Source organism: Phyllostomus discolor, chromosome 2 (assembly GCF_004126475.2).
Source record: "Phyllostomus discolor isolate MPI-MPIP mPhyDis1 chromosome 2, mPhyDis1.pri.v3, whole genome shotgun sequence".
Taxonomy (NCBI): Eukaryota; Metazoa; Chordata; class Mammalia; order Chiroptera; family Phyllostomidae; genus Phyllostomus; species Phyllostomus discolor.
The window spans coordinates 164,846,534-164,869,012 of NC_040904.2; the positions used below are offsets into that span (position 1 = coordinate 164,846,534).

A 22,479-nucleotide genomic window follows, 5' to 3' on the forward strand; every position below is an offset into this window, starting at 1 on the left:
AGGAAACGCCTGCCTAAGGGGATGAGGCAGGTCCAGGGGGACTGGACGCCAGGGACTGGGAATTCTGGGTAATGCGCTGCTGCTGTCCAGCCTGACCAATGGCCTCCTGATTTTCCCAGGACCCAGAAAGGCTCCCAGGCACCCGGCGAACCCCTAGGAAGACAGCACACCAGACAGGTCCCGAGACCGGAGGGTCTGGCGGGAACTCTGGGTGGGGCTCCAGGCCTAGCCCTCTGTGACCAAAGACAAGTCATCCAACAGCTCAAGCTATGAAGTAACAGTTGCCCTTGCCGCTAAAATCCACAAAACCCCTCCTTTCTAGCTAAGAGGCCGAGTACAGTGACAAGTTCACGGACGACTTAGTGACAGTCACCCCGACTGGCCCTTCTGGTGTGTTTGCCTCAAGCCCTCAGAGGGTGCTGCCTGAGCTGGGCATCCTGGCCCGGGACAATTAGGTGCTTGGCAGAGGCTTCTGAATGAAGGTGGGGCAGGGAGGGGTGCACTGGAGCATTGATTGACCTCCTACTGTGTGCCAGGTGCTTTAAAAACACTGATCATTGGATTAGGATACTGGTCTCCCAGACAGATCTCCCAGGAGAGGCACAGACTAGGGATCGGATTTCCCACGAGGCTAAAATCAAATCTTAGTGCTGAAAATAAATGCCCATGAGGGATGTCTGGGCCAAGCAAGGCGTTATGGGCAGTTGAGAGGAACAGGTTTATCAAGATGTCTTTGCAAGGGAACTGGCTGTTCTAGAAGAGTAGGAAAGGTCTGTACAGAACAGAAGATGGGCCACCTTGCTCCTGGCTCCCTGCCCTCTGCCTACCAGTTGCCCTTGAGTAGCCACCGCTGCTTTTGGTGGTGGCAGTAATAAGGGAAATTCCGTGTGCCTCCCGACCTGCCCCCGTGTCTCCCTGGACAACCCCACTCTCCCCCCACCTCACCACTTGATCCTGCAGCTGGGGATCTAGGTCAGTAAGAGTGGGTGGGTGAGAAAGAACAGAAAAGAGACTCATCCAGACGTGACACCCCGCAGGGCAGCAGTGACAACACTTTAACCTGGAAACTGCCTGAAAATAGACTGTGTCTATGACATTATGCAAATTATATGCAAAGTCAAGAAGCCCTCTGTCTCTATTTCTAGCGAACTGAATGTGGCCCTGATGGAAGCAGCTTGTTCCAAGAGTCGCCCACCCGGAGTGATGACTGCACAGGAGCATCAGTCCCCACCCTGGGGGGCTGGACTCGGGAGGACGTGCAGCCCTCCACCCACTCCCAGGGCTGGCCTTGAGGCTTGAGGACTTGGCCATCTCTGGATCTATTAACCTTGATGTGAGTGAGGATGAGGAGGAAACAGAGCATCCTCCCTGAGGCAGGACTGAGGGAGAAAGGCGACTAGGAGGGCACAGAGAACTGTCCTTGAGGGCCAGGGAACCTCGAGGGAAAAGGGATGCTCTTCACTTCCAAAGCTCATGCTCCGGGGACCACCGTCACCCCCACCTGGGCGTGTTCTAGACACTCCTCGTCCCTCAGGGAGGGTCCACACAGAAGATCCTCTCCCTCTTGGTAGAGGTAAGAAAATTAGAGCCTAAAGCCCCCAGGAAAGCAGGGCAAAGCTGCAAGTGATCAGTGGCTCATCTTCTTTCAAAGGCAGGCAGGTTCCCTGAGGCTCCGTGTGGAGACAGGGCCTTAGACACCGACCTCCCCCCTGGGGGACTCTTCTTCCCCTGGAGGGCTAAGAGCCGTGCTTCTTTCCCAGGTCCCAGCCAGACTTCTCGGAACTCATTTTCTGCAATTTTCCTACTGCCTTTCTGTCCATGCGCCAACCATAGTGTGGACATCAGGGTGGGGACGTGTAAGGACCAGGATCTGGCAGGCACAGGGGCAGGAGAAAGACTGCCTGCCTTTGTGGGACTCCAGGAATGTCCTCGAGGCCGTGCTGGCAAGGAGGGCACTCCCTGTCTGTTGCTTGGACCCCACGTGCACTGCTGCCGGCATGAAGGCGACTCAGGCCAGAGTAGAGGAGGGCCTCCGTGGTAAAAGGAGTTGGGGTACCCTTTCTGAGTACTCCAGGCATGGGGGACCCCATATGAGGAGGAAATGGAGAACAGGGCATTCAGGCAGGCAGGCCCAAGCTGCCTCTGAGTGAGGACACAGAAAGCTCCTTTCGAGATGTGTTTTTTGAGGTGACAGTACCTGCAAAACGGAAGCAACGGGAAGCTCACCCACACTGTCGCCGGGGTGGCGGGGTGGCAGCCGCCCCACTCCCCGCCGGCGGCAGGATTGGTGGGGGGAGCTGCGGAGATCCGGCTGCCAGGAAAAAGCCGGCGGGTCGCTGTGAGGGAGGGCGGGTGGGCGGTGGCCGCTGGCCAGCCCTTCGGCCAGCAGAGGGCGCTGAGGCCAGTGCCAGTGGGCAGTCGGCTCCCAACTCATGGTGTGAACAGAAATTTTGGGTGCTGCGGGAGGGGGTGGGTTTAAGCAAAGCCTGAGCAAATTATGGGCTATCAATTAAGCGCAAAGCCCAGGCACGATACCTGGGACGTCCCTCCCCTCAGGTTCCCTCTACAACAGGTAGGTCACTGCAGAGGCACCGGCCCAGGAAGACTCAGCAGGAGCTCAGGATTCCACCATGGTTTTATTGAGGAGCTGCTATGTGCTAAGCACAAGCTAAGTGCTCTCACAAACAATATCTCCAGGTAAGTGACTGTAATTTTGACTCTGGAACACCCTTCTGCACGCAGGCAGAAGCACTGCACAGACAGTTCTCACCAGCGCCCCCTCTCCCCCCTGGCCTCCGGCTGTCCTCCTAGCACTGGCCTCTTCTCTCAACCTGCCCCCTGTCACTCCACCTCCTGCCTCAGACCTTCTCCTCGTAGGGATTTTCTGGGCTTTGGGGAGTTCCAGTTTCTGGCCATGGGGTCTCAGAAGGAGCCATTTGGCCCCCAAAGCCAATGGAGAGAAAAATCTTTTAGGGAAGGACTGGTTCCTAGGTGGGTTTCGGGGACCAGAACACCAGAAGCAAGCTGCCCCGTGGTGATCTGGTAACCCAGCAGGTCCATCTAGCTTTCTGTTTTCACCCAGTTTCACTTCCTGGTGCTTCCCCACCCCCACCCCCACCTTGCACAATGCTGGGAGAAAGGCCTGGGAAACTGCCCTGGGGGCGCTGGTGGAACCGCCCAAGACGCTGGCCTGCTGAGGTTGTGCCTGGTCATTTGCAACAGGAGGAGAGGAGGCTGTGTTTTCTTCCTCTCCTGTGAAGAGCTGAGGGTCCTTCTCCACCCTGCCTCAAGGGTTGAGGGCTGTGAGTTCAGGTCTTTCCAAGCTTGGGGTTGCCCTTTGTCCCTAGCACGAGCCCCACCCTCACAACCCCTCAGGCCCTGCCTCCAAACCCCTGCCCCCTAGGCCATCCACCCGCCCAGGGTCCAGGGTAACCTCCTCAGGGCCTGGACACACACCCTTGACTTCCAAATGCTGAACTTTCTGTGTGTTTCTCTGCAGCCACCAGGCTCTTTCTAGGCACACACGCTCTGGGCCCTGGCCAAGGCTGTGGGCCTGGACCAGGGGACAGTGGGGAGCAGCAACCTGGGTGCTAGAGAATTATTGGCTGGAGCCAAATTTCTTCTGAGCTTTGGAGGCCCTGCAGGGAGCCAGCCTCAGCCCCTGTCAGCCGTGGTCAGACAAGGCAAAGCCACAGAGGGGGCAAAGGCTGGCCTGTCTGCTAAAAGGCCAGTGGCTGTCCGCGCCCCAGGATGGCCACTGGCAGGAACTGGAGCTGTAGAATTAGACTAGGTGGCGTCTCAGACACTCCTGGCCTCAGACAAAGTTATTTTCAAATCCTCATCTTGGGCCAAATTGCCAGGGGCTGGGGTGTAAAGAGTAGAAGGAACTGATGAACTGAATTCTGGACAGGCTGACATTTCAAAGAACACGAGAGCTGAAAAAACCTCAGAAGACGTCAGGAGCAACCCTTCCAATATGCAGATGAAGAAACAGGTCCTGTGACAGTGAAGGCCTCGTTCTTGTCACTTAGCAAGCATCCAGGGCCAGGACCTGGTTCTCTGGCTCCTGGCTGAGCACCCCCTCCCTGGCCGTGCTTGGCCTCAATGTCCTCTCAGTTATTCTGAAAGTTCTGGGCCCTACCCCTCTGACCTTCCAATGGCCTATGGCCTGTGGCCATGCCACACCCGCAGCAGGACCCCTTGGTTTTAAGGCCCAGTAAGTCAGCTAGAATGGGGGTAGAGGAGAGGTCCAGGGTCAGGCCCCAACTCTTTCAGGCAGCTGGCAGTGAGCTGGCAGGGGCCCAGGCATCACGGAGCGGAGATACAAAGCCATGGAGAGAAAGAAAACCATGGGCCCTGGGCATCTGGGGCTTGGGCCAGAGCCTAAGGCCTAGTAGGGCAGGGCATCTGCTGAAGGCTGGATGGGGCCCCCTGTCCCCGAGGCAGCTCTGGTGGGGCAGTGGGGTTGGCCGAGGGCAGGGGGTAAAGTGCAGGCCGAGGCTGTAGGGCCAAGAGGCTGGGATTCCCTGGCTTGGCCATCCTGGCTCTGGGTCCTCCTTTGTATCCTGTCCTGGGGTGGTGGGGGGTGTACCCAGGGCACAGCAGTGGGGACAGAGCCAGGCGTCAGGGAGCCTGCCGCTCTGAGCAGGCCAGACAGTGGGGAGATCGAGTTTCAGCCCAGCTGTATTTTTGGCTGGATAGGCTGGGGGCCGAGCTAGGCAGGCACAGCTGCCCCTAGAGGGGCACTCTCCTCTCCAGCACGCACACACTACCTCCACTCAGATAGGCCGCCATCCCCCGTCGGCCCCCACCACACACACTGCAGGCCACAGGGAGTCAGGTGTCAGGCCCCAGGCTAGTGCATCACTTTGGGCGTCTCCACACTGCTGCTGAGTTTCTGTAGTGTCTTCTTGACCCGCAGCGCAGTGAGGCGGGCGCAGGGGTTGGGGTACCAGCACTCCCGAATCATCTGCGCCAGGCCTGAGAGGACCTGGGGGGAGGGAGAGAAAGGCAGAAGAGAGGAGCAGGACGTGGGACGGGGAGGGTGAGAAGGAGGCGGCGAGGAGAGTGGCCCAGCAATGGGGCCACACAAGCAGGACAGAAAGGACAAGAAGAGGGAGATGGTGTTGAGGAGGAGGGGGAGGAAAGATAGCAGCGGTAAGGGGAGAATGGAGGGATCCAGGCAAGGATGAAAAGAGGAAAATAAATGAAGCGGAAGAGAGTGGCGTGAGAAGGGGTATGGAGAAAGGCAGGCAGGGCAGAGAGAGATGAGAGCACTCAGACCCCCTCAGTGAGCAGTGTCTCACGCCCACCCTCCACCTCCACCAAGATCCAAGAAAGGGGAGATATACAAGCCTTGGGGCTCCTGCACCCCTGTCAGCAGCCACCCCAGTGTGGAGAGCGGTGTCTCCCAGCCCTCCACCACCCTGGCTGGGCCCAGTGAACACTGGAAGAGTGGGTGGTGGGCACTGCCCCCAAAATGCACGTGTCCAAGGAAGAAGCCATCCCAGGAAGCTGAGGCCCCAGAGTGAGCCAACCTCACCTCCAGTTGGTTCTTGAGAGGGATTTTATGTGTATGTGCATATGAATGCATGTGTGGCTTTTTGTGGGCATGTATGTTATATAAAAATGTACGTGTGTCTATGTTTACACATGTGCACATGCATACATATATGTGCGTATACATATATGTATGCATGTGCATATGTGTATCTGTGAGTGTACATTTAAACAGAAGCATGCGCATGCCTATGTGTTTATATTCACATGAGTATGTGTCTTGTAAAAGTACAGGGAATGCTTTGAGAAAAGATAAAAACCAACAATGGCAAAAACTTCATAGCAAGAAATGCAGTAGGGAACCTCTGATTTTTCCGGCAGGGTGAAGGGTTCTGAAAATCCCAGGTTAATGAGAGGGTCCCTGGGGCTCCACATGCCAGGGGTGTGGGAGGGTGTAGCTGGGGAGGTACCCTGGAATCTAGCCCCCGGAATCCATCCAGGTGAAGCAGAGGCCTCAGACACTCCCGCTGTGAACCACCCACCACCCCCTGCCACCCCAGCCCCCGTGGAGGCCTCACCGGGTCTGCAGCCAGTCTGTTGGGGATGGTGGGGGTCTGCTGGTCAACACACACCACCTTCTTCATGTCCTCAAAGCTGGGATCATTGGGCACCATGTCATAGAAGGGTGGCCTATAGTCCTCCACAATGCCTGGGAACGGAGGGCAGAAGGGACAGTCACTTGGGGCCCCAAGAAGGCCCAGTACTACCTAGAGGACAGCCTTGATCACCCTCTGTCCCAGGGGCCAAGGAACCAGCTGCCTGGCCACGCTACCCTTGAGAGGGACACTGTGATACTATACACACATTATCACGTAACAAGTGCTACTACTACCATTTGCTTCGCACTTACCACGTGTCAGGCATTGTGCTATAAATGCTTTATGTGCATTATCCTGTCTTTACAATAACCTTAGGAGGCGGGTGCTGTTATCACCTGTATTTTATTTACAGCTGAAGAAGTGAATGTTTAGAGAAGCCGAGGCCAAGGCTGCACCGCTAGTAATGGCAGAGTCAAGACCTAAACTCATCTTGTTGGATTCCTAGGCCGGTCTTGTTCCCGGCTTTCCACAGCTGCTTCCCACGCAGGGCCCAGGCACAGCCCCCAGGGCCCCGCTACCATGGGTGCCCAGCAGCACCAGCGTTTACCAAGCACTTGCCACATGCCAAGCAGGGCCCTAACTGCCTTGCATATTAAATCCTCACAACAATGCTATGAAATAAGCAATATTACGAGCTCCATTTCCATAAGCAATGAAATTAAGGCCAGAAAGGTTAGCTTTTAGAAGCTTATCTAAGAGCACGGGTAATAAGTGACAGAGATGGGGTGTTTAAGCCCCCCAAAATCTAACCAAAGGCCGTGCTCTTGACCTCCAAGCTGCACGTTAGGGAGGACAGCCGGCTGACTGCTGCGTGAGGATGTGGAACCAGGAGGAGGGGCAGAAAATGCCTCTCCCCAAGGAAAGGGATTTTTATCCAAATCCAAATAACATCCACCCCCTCTTAAGGATGGCACAGGCCCCCGCCGACCCCTCAGCCAGCAGCACCCCTCCCTTCTAATACCAAGGAGTGCCAGTCCTCAGCGGGAGCTCTCTGACAGCGATGGCTGTGGAGCCACGGACAGCTCCGCCAAGAGAGGCAGACCTGGAAAAAGTGCCCGTGCCCCTCCCTGCTTCCCAGGCCGAGGCTGGGGACCAGGGCCACACGGCTGCACACCACAGCCCCGAGAGCCTTCGCCAGCTGTTCTCCCCGTGGCGGGCTTCCAGGCCAGTCCCTGTGCCGCTCGCGCCCTAATCAGCGCTGCGCAGAGGCCTGAGCGTGTCTAATGGGCCTTTAATCAGCGCCGGGGCTGACACCAGATTACAGTGTTTATAATGCGCCACGACTCTGTGTGGGGCTGACTGGGCTTCCCTCCGCCCCAGGAGCCTGCAGTCCGCCTCCCCCTCGGCCCTGGCCGGCCCAGCCTTCCTTTCCTGCCTGTAGCCTGGTCCAAGGGGCCTCGGCTCCTGCAAGGTACCCCCTGCCCTGACCCCAGCCTCTAGAGCTGACTCTGAAAGTTCATGGCCGAAGGGGCAGGAACCTGAGCCCCTCGAGTTTCTGGGACTGGTCACACCTTGGCCTCACCCATCAATGCCTGCTGGGAACAAATGAAGCCTGGCATGGAGCTGGCTCCTCGTGGATGCTCAGGAAATGAGACTGTCCCTCTCCCCAAGGAACAGCGCTCCAGTCACTTCCTGAGGCTTGTCTCCAAACAGTCAAGACTCCTGGCAGCCCCACCCAATGGGCAGCCTCCGTGAAGACGGACAGGCCTCCTTCCTGCCCAGTCCAGGCACCACTGATCCATTCATCCACCTCTGGGCTGGGAAGGCACTGGCCACAGGGCTGCCTGCTGGGTGGGGCCCGCAGGAACGAGGTCCCTCCACGTGCTCCCAGCCGCTCCAAATCTGAGCCCCTGTGGCACCCACAGCCATAAAGAGGAAGCAGTGAGCAGGTGGTGCGGGCACTGCTGTCTCGGCACTTTCGTGGTCGAGAAAACCAAGGACCAAAGAGGTTTGAGTAGCACAGTGATGACCAGCACCGGCCCCAGCGTCAGACTGCCTGGCTTCAGATGCTGGCACTGTAGCCAGCCCACTGTGATTCTGTGTCTTGGTCCCCTCGTCTGTGCAATGGGACGATAGTGCATCGGGGATTCATTATGACCACAATAACTGCCACTTGTATTTACCGAGCTCCGGGACAGCTCCCAATACTGTCCCAAATACTTTATTTGGATTATCTCAACAATTAGAAACTACTTTTATTCTCACTTTACCAATGAGGAAACTGAGCCACAGAGACATTCAGTAACCTCCCCATGGTCAGTGGCAAAATCAAGAGCTGAATGTTGGCAGTCTGAGTGCCAACCCACGCTCAACTACTAAGCGATACCAGCTTTCTGCCAACACGGGACGATTAAACAAGGCAATACATGTATATCACCGGGCATCTGGCACATATTTAAGCTCAAAAAATGTTAACTGCTACTAATATTTCTGTTATTACCACTTACTCAAGATGTCACGGCCAGAACCACAGACTTGCAGACTCAGATGAACGTAAAAGGTTGCTCAGCCAAACCAGTGGGTAAGAGCAATGAATAGAACAAGGCACCAGCCGTGGTGGGCAGTCCCTGTCTCCCGCCGTCTATGCCCCACTCCCCTCCCCCACCCGGTGCAGGGCGGGCCCTCACCATTGACAATGGTCCGCCGGGTGATCTCCCACAGCACCAGGCCAAAGGCCCAGATGTCCGTCCACTTGTAGGACTCGAAGCAATCGGTGCGGATCTGCTCATCTAGCACCTCGGGGGCCATGTACCGCTTGGTGCCCACTCTCGGGTTGTTGCCGATGTCCAGATAATCGCTACCCTGCGAGTGCATCACAGCCAGGCCTGTGGGTACCAGGGCTGTCATTTCTGCTGCTTGGCTGAGCACACAGACAGGGTAGCCCCAGGCTGGGGTCCAGGGGGCGGGGTGGGGGGTGGAGGTGAGGTGCAGAGGGGCAGGCAAACGGAGACCAGCCCCAGGAGGGCTGGGAGAGCCACTGGCTGTGTTTCACTTTGCTTGTGCCGCACGCTAGGTGCCCGAGAACCCAGAAAGATGTGAGTGAGCAAAGCAGGCGGTATTACGCCCATTTCACAGAGCAGAACCCCGAGCGTGCCCTGTGAGGAATAGCGAGGTAGTCGGTGAAGCCAGGATGCGGACCCGGGTTCCCGGCTCCCGGCCCCTGTCTCCCAACTCCTCGAGCCAGGGTGGTGTGGTGGAAGGAGTTTAAGCTTGAAATGATTGTTAGGCAAGTTGCGAGGCTCTTGCGGAGGTGAAATGAGAAAGCAAACATCTCTAAGGTCTAAAGCACCCATCAGTGTCATCGCTGCCACCAGGCACGAACACAGGCAAAGGCTGAATCGTGTGCAAGGGAGAGCGAACCTCGTCCCCCTGCGAAGGGGCCTCCCCTCCCGTGTCCCGCCCCCCGGAAGGGCCCACCATACCCCACCCCACCCCCTGCAAAGGGACCCCCCCCCACCCCATCGGCTCACCCAGGTCCGCGATGCAGCACTGCAGGTTGCTCTTGACCAGCACGTTGCGGCTCTTGAGGTCGCGGTGGGCGATGGCCGGTTTGCCCTGAGTGCCGAAGATCTCCACGTGCAGGTGCGCCAGGCCGCAGGCAGCCGACACGGCCAGCCTTAGGGCCAGCTGGGGCTCCAGTGTGTGCCTCTGCAGGAAGTCGTAGAGCGAGCCGTGCTCGTGGTAGTGCGTGATAAGCCACAGCTGGGTGCTTGAGTTGCGGGAAGTCATGTCCGAGGCAATAAAGCCTGTGGGCAGAGGGTCAGGCGGCTCGGCCAAGGGTCTGGGGATGAAGGAGGCTGGACTGGCCAGGGTCGGGGCTGGGCCCGAAGGCACAGGATGGACTGGGTCAGGGCAAACCTGGGGCTGGGGTAGAAGCTGCTCTGGCTTAGGTCAGAGAGGGAGTCAGAGTCAGAGGTTGGGGCTGAGGGCCGGCCGGGAGTCCTTCAGGGCTTGGTCAGTGTGCAGGGGCTGGGGACTCCAGCCCGGAGTGCAGGGGGATGAAAGCCCCGGGCCTGGCCTAGCGCTGCCCCACCATCCCCGCCGCTTGCCTAGGATGTTGTCGTGTCTGAGCAGCACCGTGTTGTAGATCTCGGTCTCCCGGAACCAGGACTGCTCATCCCTCGAGGAGAATATCTTGACCGCCACACTCTCGCCGTGCCACAGGCCTCGCCACACCTCGCCATAGCGGCCCTTTCCTGATCCAATGGCCGGGAGGCGGGGGTTTGGGGGAAGGGTCACACAAGCCCCTGGGCACAGTAGCCCCCAGAAGAGCCTGCCATCCTGATGCCACACTGACCCATCTCCAGAACCTCTGACACTTACTTTCACCTTAATGCAGACCCAGTCCAACTGGAAGGCCACCCTCCCCAGCCCCTCGTTCCTTACTGGCTCCTGCAGAGGGATCTAGCCCTGACTCATCTCTAAGCTACTCCCTGCCCAGCAGAATTCCCATTCTGAGCCAGGCCTGGTCCTGCCTGTGACTCCAGAGGCTGAGAGCTCTCTGACCCCTCCAGGCCCTTGGTCCCCAGCCCCGAGGCTCACCCAGCGCTCACCCACACACTCCACCAGGGCGACCTGCCGCGCCACTGTCCTCTGCACCAGAAAGGGGAGTCCCGAGCCACTACCTGTTGTGCAGTCACTGTTCAGGAGGTCCTGGGGGTGCCGAGAAGCCACTGAGAGGCTGTCCCTCACCCAGCCCCCTTCTCCCTCCTCAGCCTGGCCTGCTTCCATGTCTCTGCATGCTCCTCACTCACCCAGGCCCCCACCCACTGGAGTGTCTGTGACTGTGCCTTTCTCGGCTGCCTCCGCATCCCCTCTGACTCCGGCTTCTGTCTATCCCTCTGTGCCCTGAGGTCACTGTGTTCATACCCCCAACATGCTGTCCCCCTGCTCGGATGGCTTCGGAATGAGTCTGGATTCGCCCGCCTCACTGTGCCGGCCCAGCTGTTTCTCCTGCTTCCGCCGGACATGCCACAGGCCCAGGGCACCCAGGACCACCAGGACCAGCAAGGCTAGCACTGGGCCCAGGATCAGAGGCAGCTGGCCAACTTCTTGCGGCTGCTCCGGGGTTGGGGTGGCTGCTGTGAGGGGGACATTGAGACCCAGCTTCCATCAGGCCAGATGCCCCCACACCTCGTCACTCTGCCATTAAATCCCGGGGTCCCGCCTCCCCCACCCTCCTGGCCGGAGCATGAGGAAAGCAGGGTGAGGGGGCAGAGTCTGAGAGGACAGGGAGGGGCTGCCATGGCGGCCAGACGCACTCAGCTCCAGGGACACGTTGTGGTTGCAGAGGGGGCTGTAGCAGCAGTAGTGGCTGACAAACTCAGTGGGGCGCCCCCAGCAGAGTTCTTCGTGCAGGTTCCCACAGCCTCGGTGCTCCTGGGGGTGCCTGCCCTCCTCTCGCACCAGCACGACGGTGCACCAGGCCCCCTGGCAGGTGGACCCCTTGCAGTGTGGGTTCTCACATGTGCAGGTCACCAGTGGGCCCCTAGGAGGCTTCACGGGGTCTCCTGGGAGACACAGTGGAAGCTCAGCTACTCTGGGCCCAGCTCCCCAGGCTGAGCTCAGCAGCCACTGCCCTCTCCCTGCTGGCCTTTCAGACAACCCCTTTGAGGCCTTGGTGTCTTCATTCCACCCTCACATCATCCCTCCCTCCAGAGCCTTGCCGCCACCAAGGGGCAGCTGAGACTCTGAGAACCAGACCTCTGCCCCTTCCCTGATCCTAGGACCTCCCCATCCAGTGCCAGGCCCAGCCCTGGCCCCCAGCCCCAATCCCGATAGCTTTTCCAGGCCCTCCCTGCCAACAGCCCACTCTCTGCACCCCTCCCTCCTCACCCCCCACAGAGGTTCCCACCCCGGAGTCTGGCAGAACACTGGCCTGAAGGTTTGGATCAAGAGAACAGCAAAGGAGGGTTGGGGTAGCTAGTCTGATTGAGCCTGTCTCCTGCCCTCCAGCCAAGCCCCATAGCCCCTTTTCCCCAAGTCCTCAAACCCAGCCCCTGCCAGAGCTCAGCCAGACAGCCCTTTCTCCACTCAGGCCCGTTTCCTACAGTACTCACCCCGGGCCAGGCCCGAGGCCAACAGTAGCATCAGAAGGCTTCTCCTGGGAGGGCCCAAGGTCATGGTCCTGGATAGAGGAGCAGAAGAGGGGGTGCAGTAAGATCTGTGAAATGTGATCCCCTCAGTGTTTTCAGCCACTGACCGTGGGTCCCTCCCACCCAGAGGAAATCACTGGGAGTGTTTTGAGGGGGGGACAGGGAGGCCTCCTCCCTACTCCGTGCATCTGGCTTTGGGGCGGTGCCTGCAGGGGAAGTCCTGGTTCACTTCCCCATGGAAACCATCCTGTTAGGGGTAAAGGGTGGGGAGCCATGTTTAAGTGACTGAAAACTTGGGGGACTCCCAGCCCTGCAGCCCTGCTGCTGAGCTGCAACTGGAGGGCCCGGAGGGCCTGGGGCTGGGGTAGAAGGGCCATCTCATCAGAAGCACCCCCTTCTGTCCTCTGCCTCCTGCCCAGCCTCTTCTAACCTCCCCCCGCCCACCCTGTTCCCAGTGCCCCCCCAGCCCTGGCTGCCTCAAACATAAACAGGCTCCTGTCTTCACTTCCTGCCATTCAGGGTCCCGCCAAGCTGGGAACAGGAATCAAGATTGTTTAGATTGGGGTCTGGATAGAATAGGCAGGAGTCACGCACGGCATGGAGTTCTGGGCACATTCTCAGGGCAGGCTGGGCCAGCACGGGGTCTGGAGGGGCCACTGGGGTTGGAACACGCCCGTGACAGAATCTCAGGGGGGCACCTTTTGAATCGAAAAGCCCAGCTCCGTATTTTAGAGGAGACAGGACTGAGGCTCAGACAGTGGAGGAGACTCGCCTAAGTGCAGACAGGATGCCGAGGCAGTACCGTGAGCATGACCCGAGTGTCCAGACTCCCGGTCCAGTGCTCCTCCCACTGTCCCCCCACCCACGGTGGCAGCCGCATCTGAGCCTCAGGGCTGTGGTGGCCACACAAGGCTTTTGCAGGGCTGGCTCCTGCTAGGTGGCAGGAACCTCTCTGCCACCTCACCAAAGTATAAGGAGCCCTCTCTGCACAATTCCCTGGCCTCCTTTGCTTTCCTTGCTGTCCTGGGAAAGGGTGGGGGCAGGGCCAATGACGTGAGAAGGGAAGTGAAACACACTTAGACACAGAATGTTTGACCTGCCATGGCTGGCTAAGGTTGAACTTTTCCAGAGGTTGGATGGAGAGTGTTGAGGGGAGTATTCTGATCTATGACAGTCCCCAACCCTAGTTCCAAACCAACTAGTGCTTCAGAAGCCACCTCTACTCCATTTCTAAAAGGTTTAGAACAAGAAGGTAAGAGCTGGGGCTGTAGCAAGAAGGACTGAGGTCAGACCGTAAGAAGGACTTTCTGAAAGGTGGTGAATATGCAAGCATTTGCCTGGGGACTGGATGCCCAAATAGGGCCAACTAACATGAGAGGAGGGAGTGTCTTCTAGCATCACATGGTGAGGCTGGTAGGGCTGGCCATATGCATGGCCAGGTAGGCTACAGAAGGCCCATAGTCTAAGAATGGGGCCAAATGAAGACCCAAGATGCACAGGCTCTCGGGGCAGGATGGCTGGGAGGGTGAGGGGAGCTTCCTATACCTCCCTGGCTGGTGGCAGCCCTGGCCTTCCTGCCTGGGCTTCCTCTGCCCCAGAGGCCCAGAGCTGGGGGAGGAAATGGAGCCCTGGGCTGCTGCAGCTGTGTCCCCAGCCTTTGCCTGACCTCCTGCCTCTTGTCCCTCCTGGCAGGCAGTGAGGACTCCAGCACGCACCCTGCCGTGGGACTAGAGGCTGGAGGGGGAGTCCCGGGCAAGCAGAATTTGCCCACCGGGGTATAGCAGAAAGCCCTCCATGGCAGCAGCCTTTGCTTACCCAGAAAGCAGCTAAGGAAAGGGTATGGGGCGGGAAGGAAAGGATGGGAAACAATGAGGATGAATCTGGCATCCCCAGCACCCCCTACCCACGCTCCACTCCTCTGACCATGCCCCAGTGCGCCCACTCAACTACTCGATGGTGCATCAGAACCACCCGAAGGGCTTGGCTGGAAATGCACACTCTTTGGTCTCACCCCCACTCCAGGTTCCAATTTGGTCAGAACCTGGGACCAGCAAGAAACATGCATTTTTAAAAAATTCCACAGGTAATTCTAATCAGTGGGCTCCTTGATGTCCCGCACAGAGTTAAGGCTGGTCCCCATGCTTTGATTTCACAGGGCCCGCTGGGTGAGTGGGAGTGGGGTGCAGAGGGTGGGACTCGCACTCCCATCCAGGGACCTCCCCCTTTACTGGGAGCGAGGGGACACACAAGGCCGAACACAAAAGTCAGGGGCTCCCAGACACTGTGGGGGAGTGTGGGCTGAGGGCTTTGCTCTTGACATTCCCCTGCAGCCCCCCAGGGCCGGAAATGGCACAAGGGAGAGCCTGGCAGTGTCTGTGGCGCCCGCCTCTGGATTAGTCCTGGGGATGTGGTAGTGGAGAACTGTGGCCGTCCGATCCTAACTGGGCCCATGGTGAGGGGAGTGCAGGAGGGCGCTGAGCCCTGACCAGCCCAAACTCAGAGCCGGCCTGTGCCATTCAACCTGCAACCTGCCTCAAGCACCAGTGGACTCCCAGTGACTGACGGTACCTTTCGTTTTCTAGCAAAACTTCTCAAAGTATCTCCAGTTGACAGAAGCATTGTTGTTGCTGGCCAGGAGTCACAAACGCTAAACTGGTATCCAGCACTGACTTACCGCTGTGACATCCTTAGTCATAAGAGCTGACCTTCTCTGAGCACGGCACGTGCTAAGCACTGAGCTTGAATGGTTCGTCTCATGTAATCCTCACAACAACCCAGTGGGGAAACTGAGGCTCAGGGGTGTTAAGTTTCTTGCCCACAATCACCACACGGATCTTGATCCACTGAAATTACTGATCATAATTCCTCCCTTGGTCGCTTTATTCTTCCAAGTGTTTGGTGTTGCACAAGCCCCACAGAGGAGGAAAAAGTGTGAGTGGGTCTCGCTGACATTAACAGGCTGCCCACTGTGGTCGTCATCAAGAGGTGCCCAACTGGGGTTGATCTGGAGGGAGACAGAAATCGTCTGTGCGCTGTAGGCTTAGTCACAGGTGGGAGAAGCAGATCAGGCCTGTGCTCGGAAGGTGGCCGCCAGTCTTTCCTCCCATCACACCTGCAGGATTCGTCAAACCTGCTCGCATCAGCAGCGATAGCTCAGCACAGTAGTGCGGGTCAGGGGGCCGGAAGCGCCTCGCCATGCCCACCGGCAGGTCTGACCCACACAGCAGAGAGCCAGGCTGCGCCGCTTCTACCGGGCTGCCCCTTGCCAGACACAAAGCACTTCATCTGCATCACTCCATCAGCCTTTGACAGCAGTGTGACGTAGCGCACCTGTGTTTAGGGTCTCAGACAGAACCAGAGGCAGCACAGAGGTCAGGATGTGGGCTCTGGCTCTTGTAGACTTGGGTTCAAATCCTGCCCCTGCCACTTAGAGCTATGAGATTTGGAAAAAAATTACTGAAACTTTCTGAGGTTTAGGCTTCCCTGTGGTAAATAATAGTAATAGTGCTCATTTCGTAGGTATAATGTAGTGTTTAGCATAGTACTAAGTGGTACCTGGTAGGCACTTAATAAATGTTAGCAAAAACCCAACCATCATCTACACCATCCACAGAGCTTTAGACAAGCGATTCAAGTCTGAACCTGCTTCTTCTGCAGGATGAATATAAAAACCCCTCTTCTGCTAAGTTGTGGCAAGGATTACATGAGAAAAATATATGTCTATATAGTGAGTACTCAATAAAAGGTAGCCACCTTTAACCACCCAATGAGATGGAAGGACAGGTGTTAGGACAAAAGGGGGCAGTGAGGGATTAGAGAGGACAGACCTGACTCAGCCGGAAGCTGCCCATAAATAGAGGGGGTGAAAGCTGCTGTCCACTGTGGCTCTGGCCTTGGAGGAAAAAAGAGGGGGTGGGTGCAGCAGCGCTGGCCTCCAGGGTGGACTGGAAACCTGGGGTTCCCCCCTGCAGAGAGACTGGGGACCCTCTGGCCTGAGTCCTGAGGGAAGGCCAGGGCGGGATGACCGTGCAGGTCGGGGGTGCAGCTGGCAAGCTGGGGTTACAGTGTCAGATTCCTTAAGCAAGAGCTGCAAGGGCTGGTCTGGGAAAGCTGGACTTCAAGGGGAGGCTCAAAACGATTGAGGTGGACTCTCACTCCCAGGTCATGGGGTCCCTTCTCCCAGAGCGCGGCAGGGGCGAATGCTGGCCGTTTCACAGGGGTAAGAAGAGGAGGACAGAGAAGCGCAGTGGCCCAGGAGCCGTATTTTGATGCCGAGCGCGGGTACAGTCCAGCGCCCTCCCAGTCTCAGGTGGGGAAATGGGCAGACGTGCGGGAGGGCGAGGGATAGCTGGTGCCCCCGATGAGCTGTGGCCCTGTGGCCGACCCTGCCGCGACCCCTCTCCGAGGGGGCTCTCGGGGGGGTCTGCCCTAAGGAAGGGCCCGCTCGGGGTGGAGTCAGGCCGCCCCCCACCCGGCCCCGCCCGCGGGCCTCTTCTCACCTCTGAGCCTGCCCGGCGCGGCGGCGGGGCACCGGCGTGCGGCGGCGGCCGAGGTCGCACCTCGAACGCTGGATGGCAGGCCCGGGGCCGGGCGCGGCCGGGGCCGGGCTGGGGCCGGCGAGGGGCTGGGGCCGGGGAGGGGCTCGCTCGGCGCGGCCGGCGCGGCGGCCTCCCGGGACTGGGAAAGGGGCTGGAGCAAAAATGTTTCTTATTCCAGCGTCTTCCTGCTTGGCCCCGGCTCCACCACTCCCTCCTAATAAACCGTTTCCTATTGCCCAGCTCACCGACGGGCCGCCCGCTCGCCCCTCGCTGGGGCTGCCAGGACCCGCACCCTCCCCCGCGCGGCTCCCAGACCCCGGGGACAGCCGGCCCCTCCGCCGCCCCCAGCTCCGGGACCGCGGCCGTGCCCCCGCCCCGAGCCTCCCACATCCGCCGCTCCGAGGGGGCGGGCCTTGGGCCGGGGCGGCCGGGGTCGCTGGGGGTCTGGTCCAGAGCCTCAGGGGCCCGAGCTCGACGGGAGGCAGGCCCCGTGTGTTGCCCGCGGAGGGGCAGGGGTAGGGGTGGGGTGGGATGGGGCGCCCCCTGCCGCGCGGAGCCGCTGAGGGCTGACCTGACATCCCAGGATGGGAAGGGGTCTCCGCGGGAGGGACGGGAAGGACGTGCGGGGAGGGGTCAGGGGACAGAAACTACCCGGTCCTCGTCCTAGGGGGCTGGCGGCAGCAAGGGCCAAGTTTGGGACTGGCAGGGGCCCGAACATTGTGCCCCACCCCCTCCTCCTGCCCTCGGGGACTCCCACTCGGTCCAAATCCTTCAACCTCCTCCCTCCAGCCCCTTCGCTCGCTCTGGTCCCCTCCTGTCTCTCTTCTCCGCTCAGGGTAAACAGGCCCAGATGGGGTGGCTCTGGGTCAGTGGTGAAGACAGTGTGAGCCCCTGCAGCCGGCGGCCTACTCGAAGCCGCCTCTCCTCACCGGGGGCCCTGGTGGAGGGGGAGAGGCCGGAATCTTTTTAGACTGCCCGCTTTGAGGCAGGGCCCTCACCCCACTAAATGGAGCTTCCAAAATGGGAACCAGGGCCTGTGTCTGGACACTGCTGGGACAAGGTGGACAAGGTTTGGGGAGGGGAGCAGAATAGCTTGTCCCCTGGGAGAAACGAATTCTTCCTCCTGATGCCCTCACACAGGCTCAGAGCGCTGATACCCTTGATTTGCTTTGTCCCCAACCGCTGTAAGCACCCCAAAGGCAGGGCCCCCCTTTTATTCCTAGCCCCCTGGTTCCCCACCAAGGCTGGAGCCCTGGACACCAGACTCGTTGGGAAGCTTGGACAACTGACACTTCTCCATGTCTCAGGCCCCCATCTGATCTGCTAAATGGACACAATAAAAGTGCCAGCCTCAGAGGGTTGGCTGAGCCTGACCCAGGGTAGGCCTTCCGTGGAAGGGTTTAATTAAATTAGTAAAGGAAAAGGCTGAGGGGGTGGTCGCCTCAGCCAACTAGAAAGACATGGATATTAGAAGCAAGTGCAGACCCCTAGGTGTCTTGCTCTAATGGGAGGTCCTGTAAGACGGGCTGGGGACCCCGCTCTGTGCCAGGAATACAGGCTAAAGGCTCAGACAGGCATCAGTTGTTCACTGACCTCACTTCCTTTGCCGAAACCCTCCCCACCCCACAGCTGCTTCTCCATTTGTGAGCCTGTGAATTCCACAACCAAGGCACACCCAAGTTTCAGAACTGTGTCCTGTAGCCAATAGGAAGTAGTATGGGATTATAGTGTCTGCTCTTTCAGATTATAGCGGCCACTCAGCACTCTGTTAACGGGAGACTTGGGAGTGTGGCCGCTTGTCTGTCTACCATACCCACTCTGCCCCGGGTGGCTTCTGATAAACCTCTCCCAGCTGCAGCCCATGGGTCTCCGTCCCGGGACCTGGAAGTGGGATTTCCCAAGGGAAGCATTCCATCTGAGATGCACACTGAGAACAGAAACGTGGAGATGGCCAAGAGCTGAGAGTCGCCAAAGTGAGTCAGTGGGGGTGGGGGACTTTATCTGGGAACTGTTCATGAAATAGATAAAAGTAGAGTACTTTTGGAGGAGGAAGACTGGGCCGGATGGGGGATGAGCTGTTCATCACTGCTGGAGTCTCCCCTCCCCACTGGCCCGCCCCCAGGCGCTGAGCCCTCTGGGCCCTGACTCCTGCTCTTTGGAGCTTCTTGTGAAACCCGTGGTCTCCGAAGCACGCAGGGAAGCTGGGGCAGGCATCAGAGAAGGGACAGAGTTGAAGAAAGCAGTGGAGACTGGGCCCAGTGAGGAAAGGGAAAAGGAATTGCAGGCTGTGTCCAAGAGTACAAGAATTAATTACACAGGAGGACCAGCTGTTCCCCATAATCAGTGAGGACAGAACAAGAGGAAACAGGCCCAAAGGACTGAGATTTAAATTTAGATATTTAGAAGGATTTCCCAGAAGTGCTCGAAGCAGAGGCCCGGAGCTCCTGGGAGGGTGTGTGGGTGATACGTCAAGGAGATTCTCACCTACGGAAGACAGGTGACCTGGACCAGCATGAAGGCAGAGAAATGGACAACTTGACTTTTCAGGACCAGCCACGAGCGCTGAGTTTAAGTATCACCAGAGGAGGGGCCAACTTTGTGGTTTTTTTTAACCTGTGTAGACACAGGGCGCCACACTTAATTTAATGTTCTGCTGTTGCCAACTCTAAATTCTTAATAATGTTTGAACAATTGGCTTAGCATTTTCATTTTGTACTGGGCCCCACAAATTATGTAGCCGGTTCTGCACCACGATGAGTAGGAAGAAAAACAAGGGAAGAAAATTAGCAGAGGGTGAGCTGGGCTTTGCTTCCCTTAAATTGCAAAGCGGGAGAGCTCGATCAGATAACGCAGCAATTTCTCAGAAGTGAGAGACGTGAAAACAGTGGAACAGGGTACCGGAGGAGGAAGGACTGGGGGTCTCCTTCAGGAGAGAAGAGAGACAGATACCTGTGAATTCCGTTTTCCATCTACTCAACGGAGCACGGAGTCCTGGCTGTGTGGGCTGCGTGCAGCCTAAGTCCGCCTCGAGGAAGACGAAGTGGCCTCCACCCCTCCTGCAGCTCGGGCAGCAGGCACCGGTGTGCTGGGTTCCAGGCCTGGGTCACCTCTCTGGGCCTCAGTGTGTTCGTCTGTACACTGAGGTGTTTGGACTGGGTATTTCCAAAGGTCCTTCCCAGCCTTAAATGATCTTCTTGGACTCTAAGATTCTGGAAACTGCCTGGTCTTTGGGCCCTGTCACCACAGCTCAGGTAAAAAGGCAATCTGGCTGGTGCCACAGTTTGGGGAGGGTGGGGACAGCCCTGCACCTTAGGAAGAGTCTGTCAGACGGGGCCCAGATTGCCTGAGCCACCGAGTCACCTTCTTCTTCCTCTCCGGCTCCTCCAAGATGTCCCCTGCGTGGGCTCATCTGCTCCTGGCCCAGCCCTGAGCACTGGGATGACTCATCTCAGGAGGGAGCCTTCTGAGGAAGGGCCAGCACTTCAGGGCAGGAGGCTGAGATTAGACCAGGGCCGCACAGCGCCTCGGGGCAGGTTGGCGTGCGGCCTGGGCTCTGAGGAGATGCTGCTGCTCCAGGATGACCTCCTCTCTCATAGCCCAGTGACCCCTGGAATGTCCCCGCCACAGGCCTTCTCGAGGCTCCGGCTCTACCAGACTGGCCCCACCGAAGGAGGAAGAGGGGGAGTGGGAGGAGGCCGAGCTTGGAGTTGGAGCCGCTGTGGGTGAATATCAGCTCCCGTGTCTGTGAGAAAGGGCTGGTGATACCTCTTTGCCAGTTCTCAGAGTAAAAGCAAAATACCCTCTACCAGCAAGAGTCCTGTACCAGCTAAAGCCCCACGGAGACACCGGGCTTCTTGTGAGGGCGGGAGGGCCCCAGCTGCGGCCGGGAGCAGGAGCACGACGACGGAGAGTGGCGGCCTCTGTGTTCTTGCCCGCTCTAAGCTGGGTGCTGAACCGGCCCCTCCCCCCCGACAGCCCCGGGGCTCGGCTGCGAGGTGGGTGTGCAGGGGCCGCGGAGGATGGCGAGTGTGAGGCAGCCATTCTGAAAAAGGATTCAGGACATGCCTAGTAAAAACAGGGTAAAACAAATACATTAAATTCTGCTGGCGAGTTTGTAATGAGAGGCCACTGTGCCCACCCTCAGACCCTCTCGCTGAGGCCAAGCCTCTTCCCAAAGTTTCAGCTATTCGTCTCTCTGACATTTGCTTCGGTAACTCCAGATAGTATGTGGACAATGGTACCTGTAGCTTTTGTTCAGCTTTATTGAGGTATAACTGATAAATAAAATAGTAAGATATTTAAAGCATCCTCATGATAATTTCACATACGTATACATTGGGATAGAATCCTTCCATCTAATTAACCAATCCGTCACCTCACACATTTATTTATTTATCTGTGTGTGTGTGTGTGTGTGTGGACATGGCAGCTCTACTCTCTAAGGTGCGTTCCATTCCACGGCACGGGGCTGTCAGCTGCAGTCCCCGCGTCAGTCACCACGTTCGCACCAGACCCTCAGACCGTGCTCACCTCACAGCGGAGGCAGTGCCCTTCACCAGCCTCCCCCTATTTCCTCCGTCTGCCCGCCCCCGGCTCCTGATAACCCTTTTTTTACTCTATTTCTATGAGTTTGACTTTTCATTTTATTTTTTAAAGATTTTATTTATTTATTTTTAGAGAGAGGGGAAGGGAGGGAGAAAGAGAGGGAGAGAAACATCAATGTGTGGTTGCCTCTCCTGTGCCCCCCACTGGGGCCCTGACTGGGAATTGAACTGGCAACCTTTGGTTTGTGGGCTGGCACTCAATCCACTGAGCCATACCAGCCAGGGCTGACTTTTCTTTTTAGATTCCATATGTAAGGGATGCCGAACAGTGTTGGCCTTTCTGCTTTTATAGATTTAAAATCTTCCGAACTTGGATCACATAGATTCTCTACCTCCTAATTATTGGTTGATTATTCACTTTGTAAATGTAAATAATGCCCCTTTAATTCCTGCTTTGCTGGCATCACACAGTAACCCTTGACTCTCACTAACTAGGGGTGGTGGCGCCCCACCCTTCCCTAGAGCTGCAGTGTTGCTGCAGAAGAGGAAGATGTGTCAGTCCGTTAGCTCAGGTGAAAGACACCCCGAGGACAGTGGGGATGCCTGAGGGGCTGGGCCGAGCATTTTGGAGGCACAGGAATTCCTAGAGGCACCAAGACTTTCGCTCACTCTGAAGAAAAGCAGGGCCTGAGTTTGCTGGGTTGAGGGTGGGGCACAGGGTGGGGGCCTGGCAGGCCCTTGGGTGCTGCTGAGGAGACCAGTGCTGCTTGGGGATGGAGCCTGAGGGGGGAAGGGGATTATCCCCAGTGGGGAGGGCTTGGTATTTGGACAAGGATGGGGTCCCCAGGATTTGAGAGTAGGTAAGGACCCCACCGGGGGGCAGATTGTTTGACTGAGGGTCAGAGTGTCTGGGCGAGGCCAGAGGCCAGCGGGACTTCCTTCAGCTCCAGCCACTCAAGTGGGTGGGACCAGATTGCCGGAGCTGGACACAGGAATCTGCCTTTGTTTCCAGCTGGAGGGGAAATGCCATAAATCCTGCCCCTTCCTACCCCTCCAGCATCCGTGCCCAGGCTCTGCCCTTCCCGGCACCAGTAGGCCTCATGCTGAGGACCTTCCGCCAGCTCCTGTCTGCAGGAGACCCTCG

At 57.9% G+C, this 22,479-nt stretch overlaps 1 protein-coding gene and 1 long non-coding RNA gene across 5 annotated transcripts; one reads left to right on the forward strand and one right to left on the reverse strand.

Annotated features, from left to right (window-relative positions):
* Positions 1-2,617: 2,617 nt before the first annotated feature.
* Positions 2,618-20,474, reverse strand: ACVRL1 (activin A receptor like type 1). 4 transcript variants are annotated; one of them, XM_036018991.1, is made up of 10 exons: positions 19,741-20,474; positions 12,218-12,285; positions 11,420-11,668; positions 11,028-11,239; positions 10,712-10,811; positions 10,208-10,354; positions 9,629-9,904; positions 8,786-8,983; positions 6,078-6,208; positions 2,618-4,990 (listed from the first exon to the last, which is right to left on the reverse strand). In XM_036018991.1, the coding sequence occupies exons 1-10, from the start codon at positions 19,758-19,760 to the stop codon at positions 4,856-4,858; spliced, it is 1,536 nt and encodes a 511-aa protein (XP_035874884.1). In that variant the 5' UTR covers positions 19,761-20,474; the 3' UTR covers positions 2,618-4,855. The 4 variants fall into 4 exon arrangements, with proteins under 4 accessions (XP_035874884.1, XP_035874886.1, XP_028388808.1 ...); XM_036018993.1 differs by lacking the exon at positions 19,741-20,474 and adding an exon at positions 19,276-19,404; XM_028533007.2 differs by lacking the exon at positions 19,741-20,474 and adding an exon at positions 16,753-17,151.
* On the forward strand, positions 17,873-21,094 carry LOC118499080. Its single transcript, XR_004901585.1, has 2 exons — positions 17,873-18,170; positions 18,644-21,094. It is a non-coding gene; the product is annotated as an uncharacterized LOC118499080 (long non-coding RNA).
* Positions 21,095-22,479: the final 1,385 nt, after the last annotated feature.

Excerpts from the sequence above, each read along its gene's own strand:
- ACVRL1 (XM_036018991.1), bottom strand. The coding sequence starts at position 19,760 with ATGGAAAACGGAATTCACAG. Across the intron at positions 6,209-8,785 it reads CCGGCGGACCATTGTCAATG|GCATTGTGGAGGACTATAGG; the intron begins GTGAGGGCCCGC and ends CTCCGTTCCCAG. Across the intron at positions 4,991-6,077 it reads ACAGACTGGCTGCAGACCCG|GTCCTCTCAGGCCTGGCGCA; the intron begins GTGAGGCCTCCA and ends CCCTCCCCCCAG.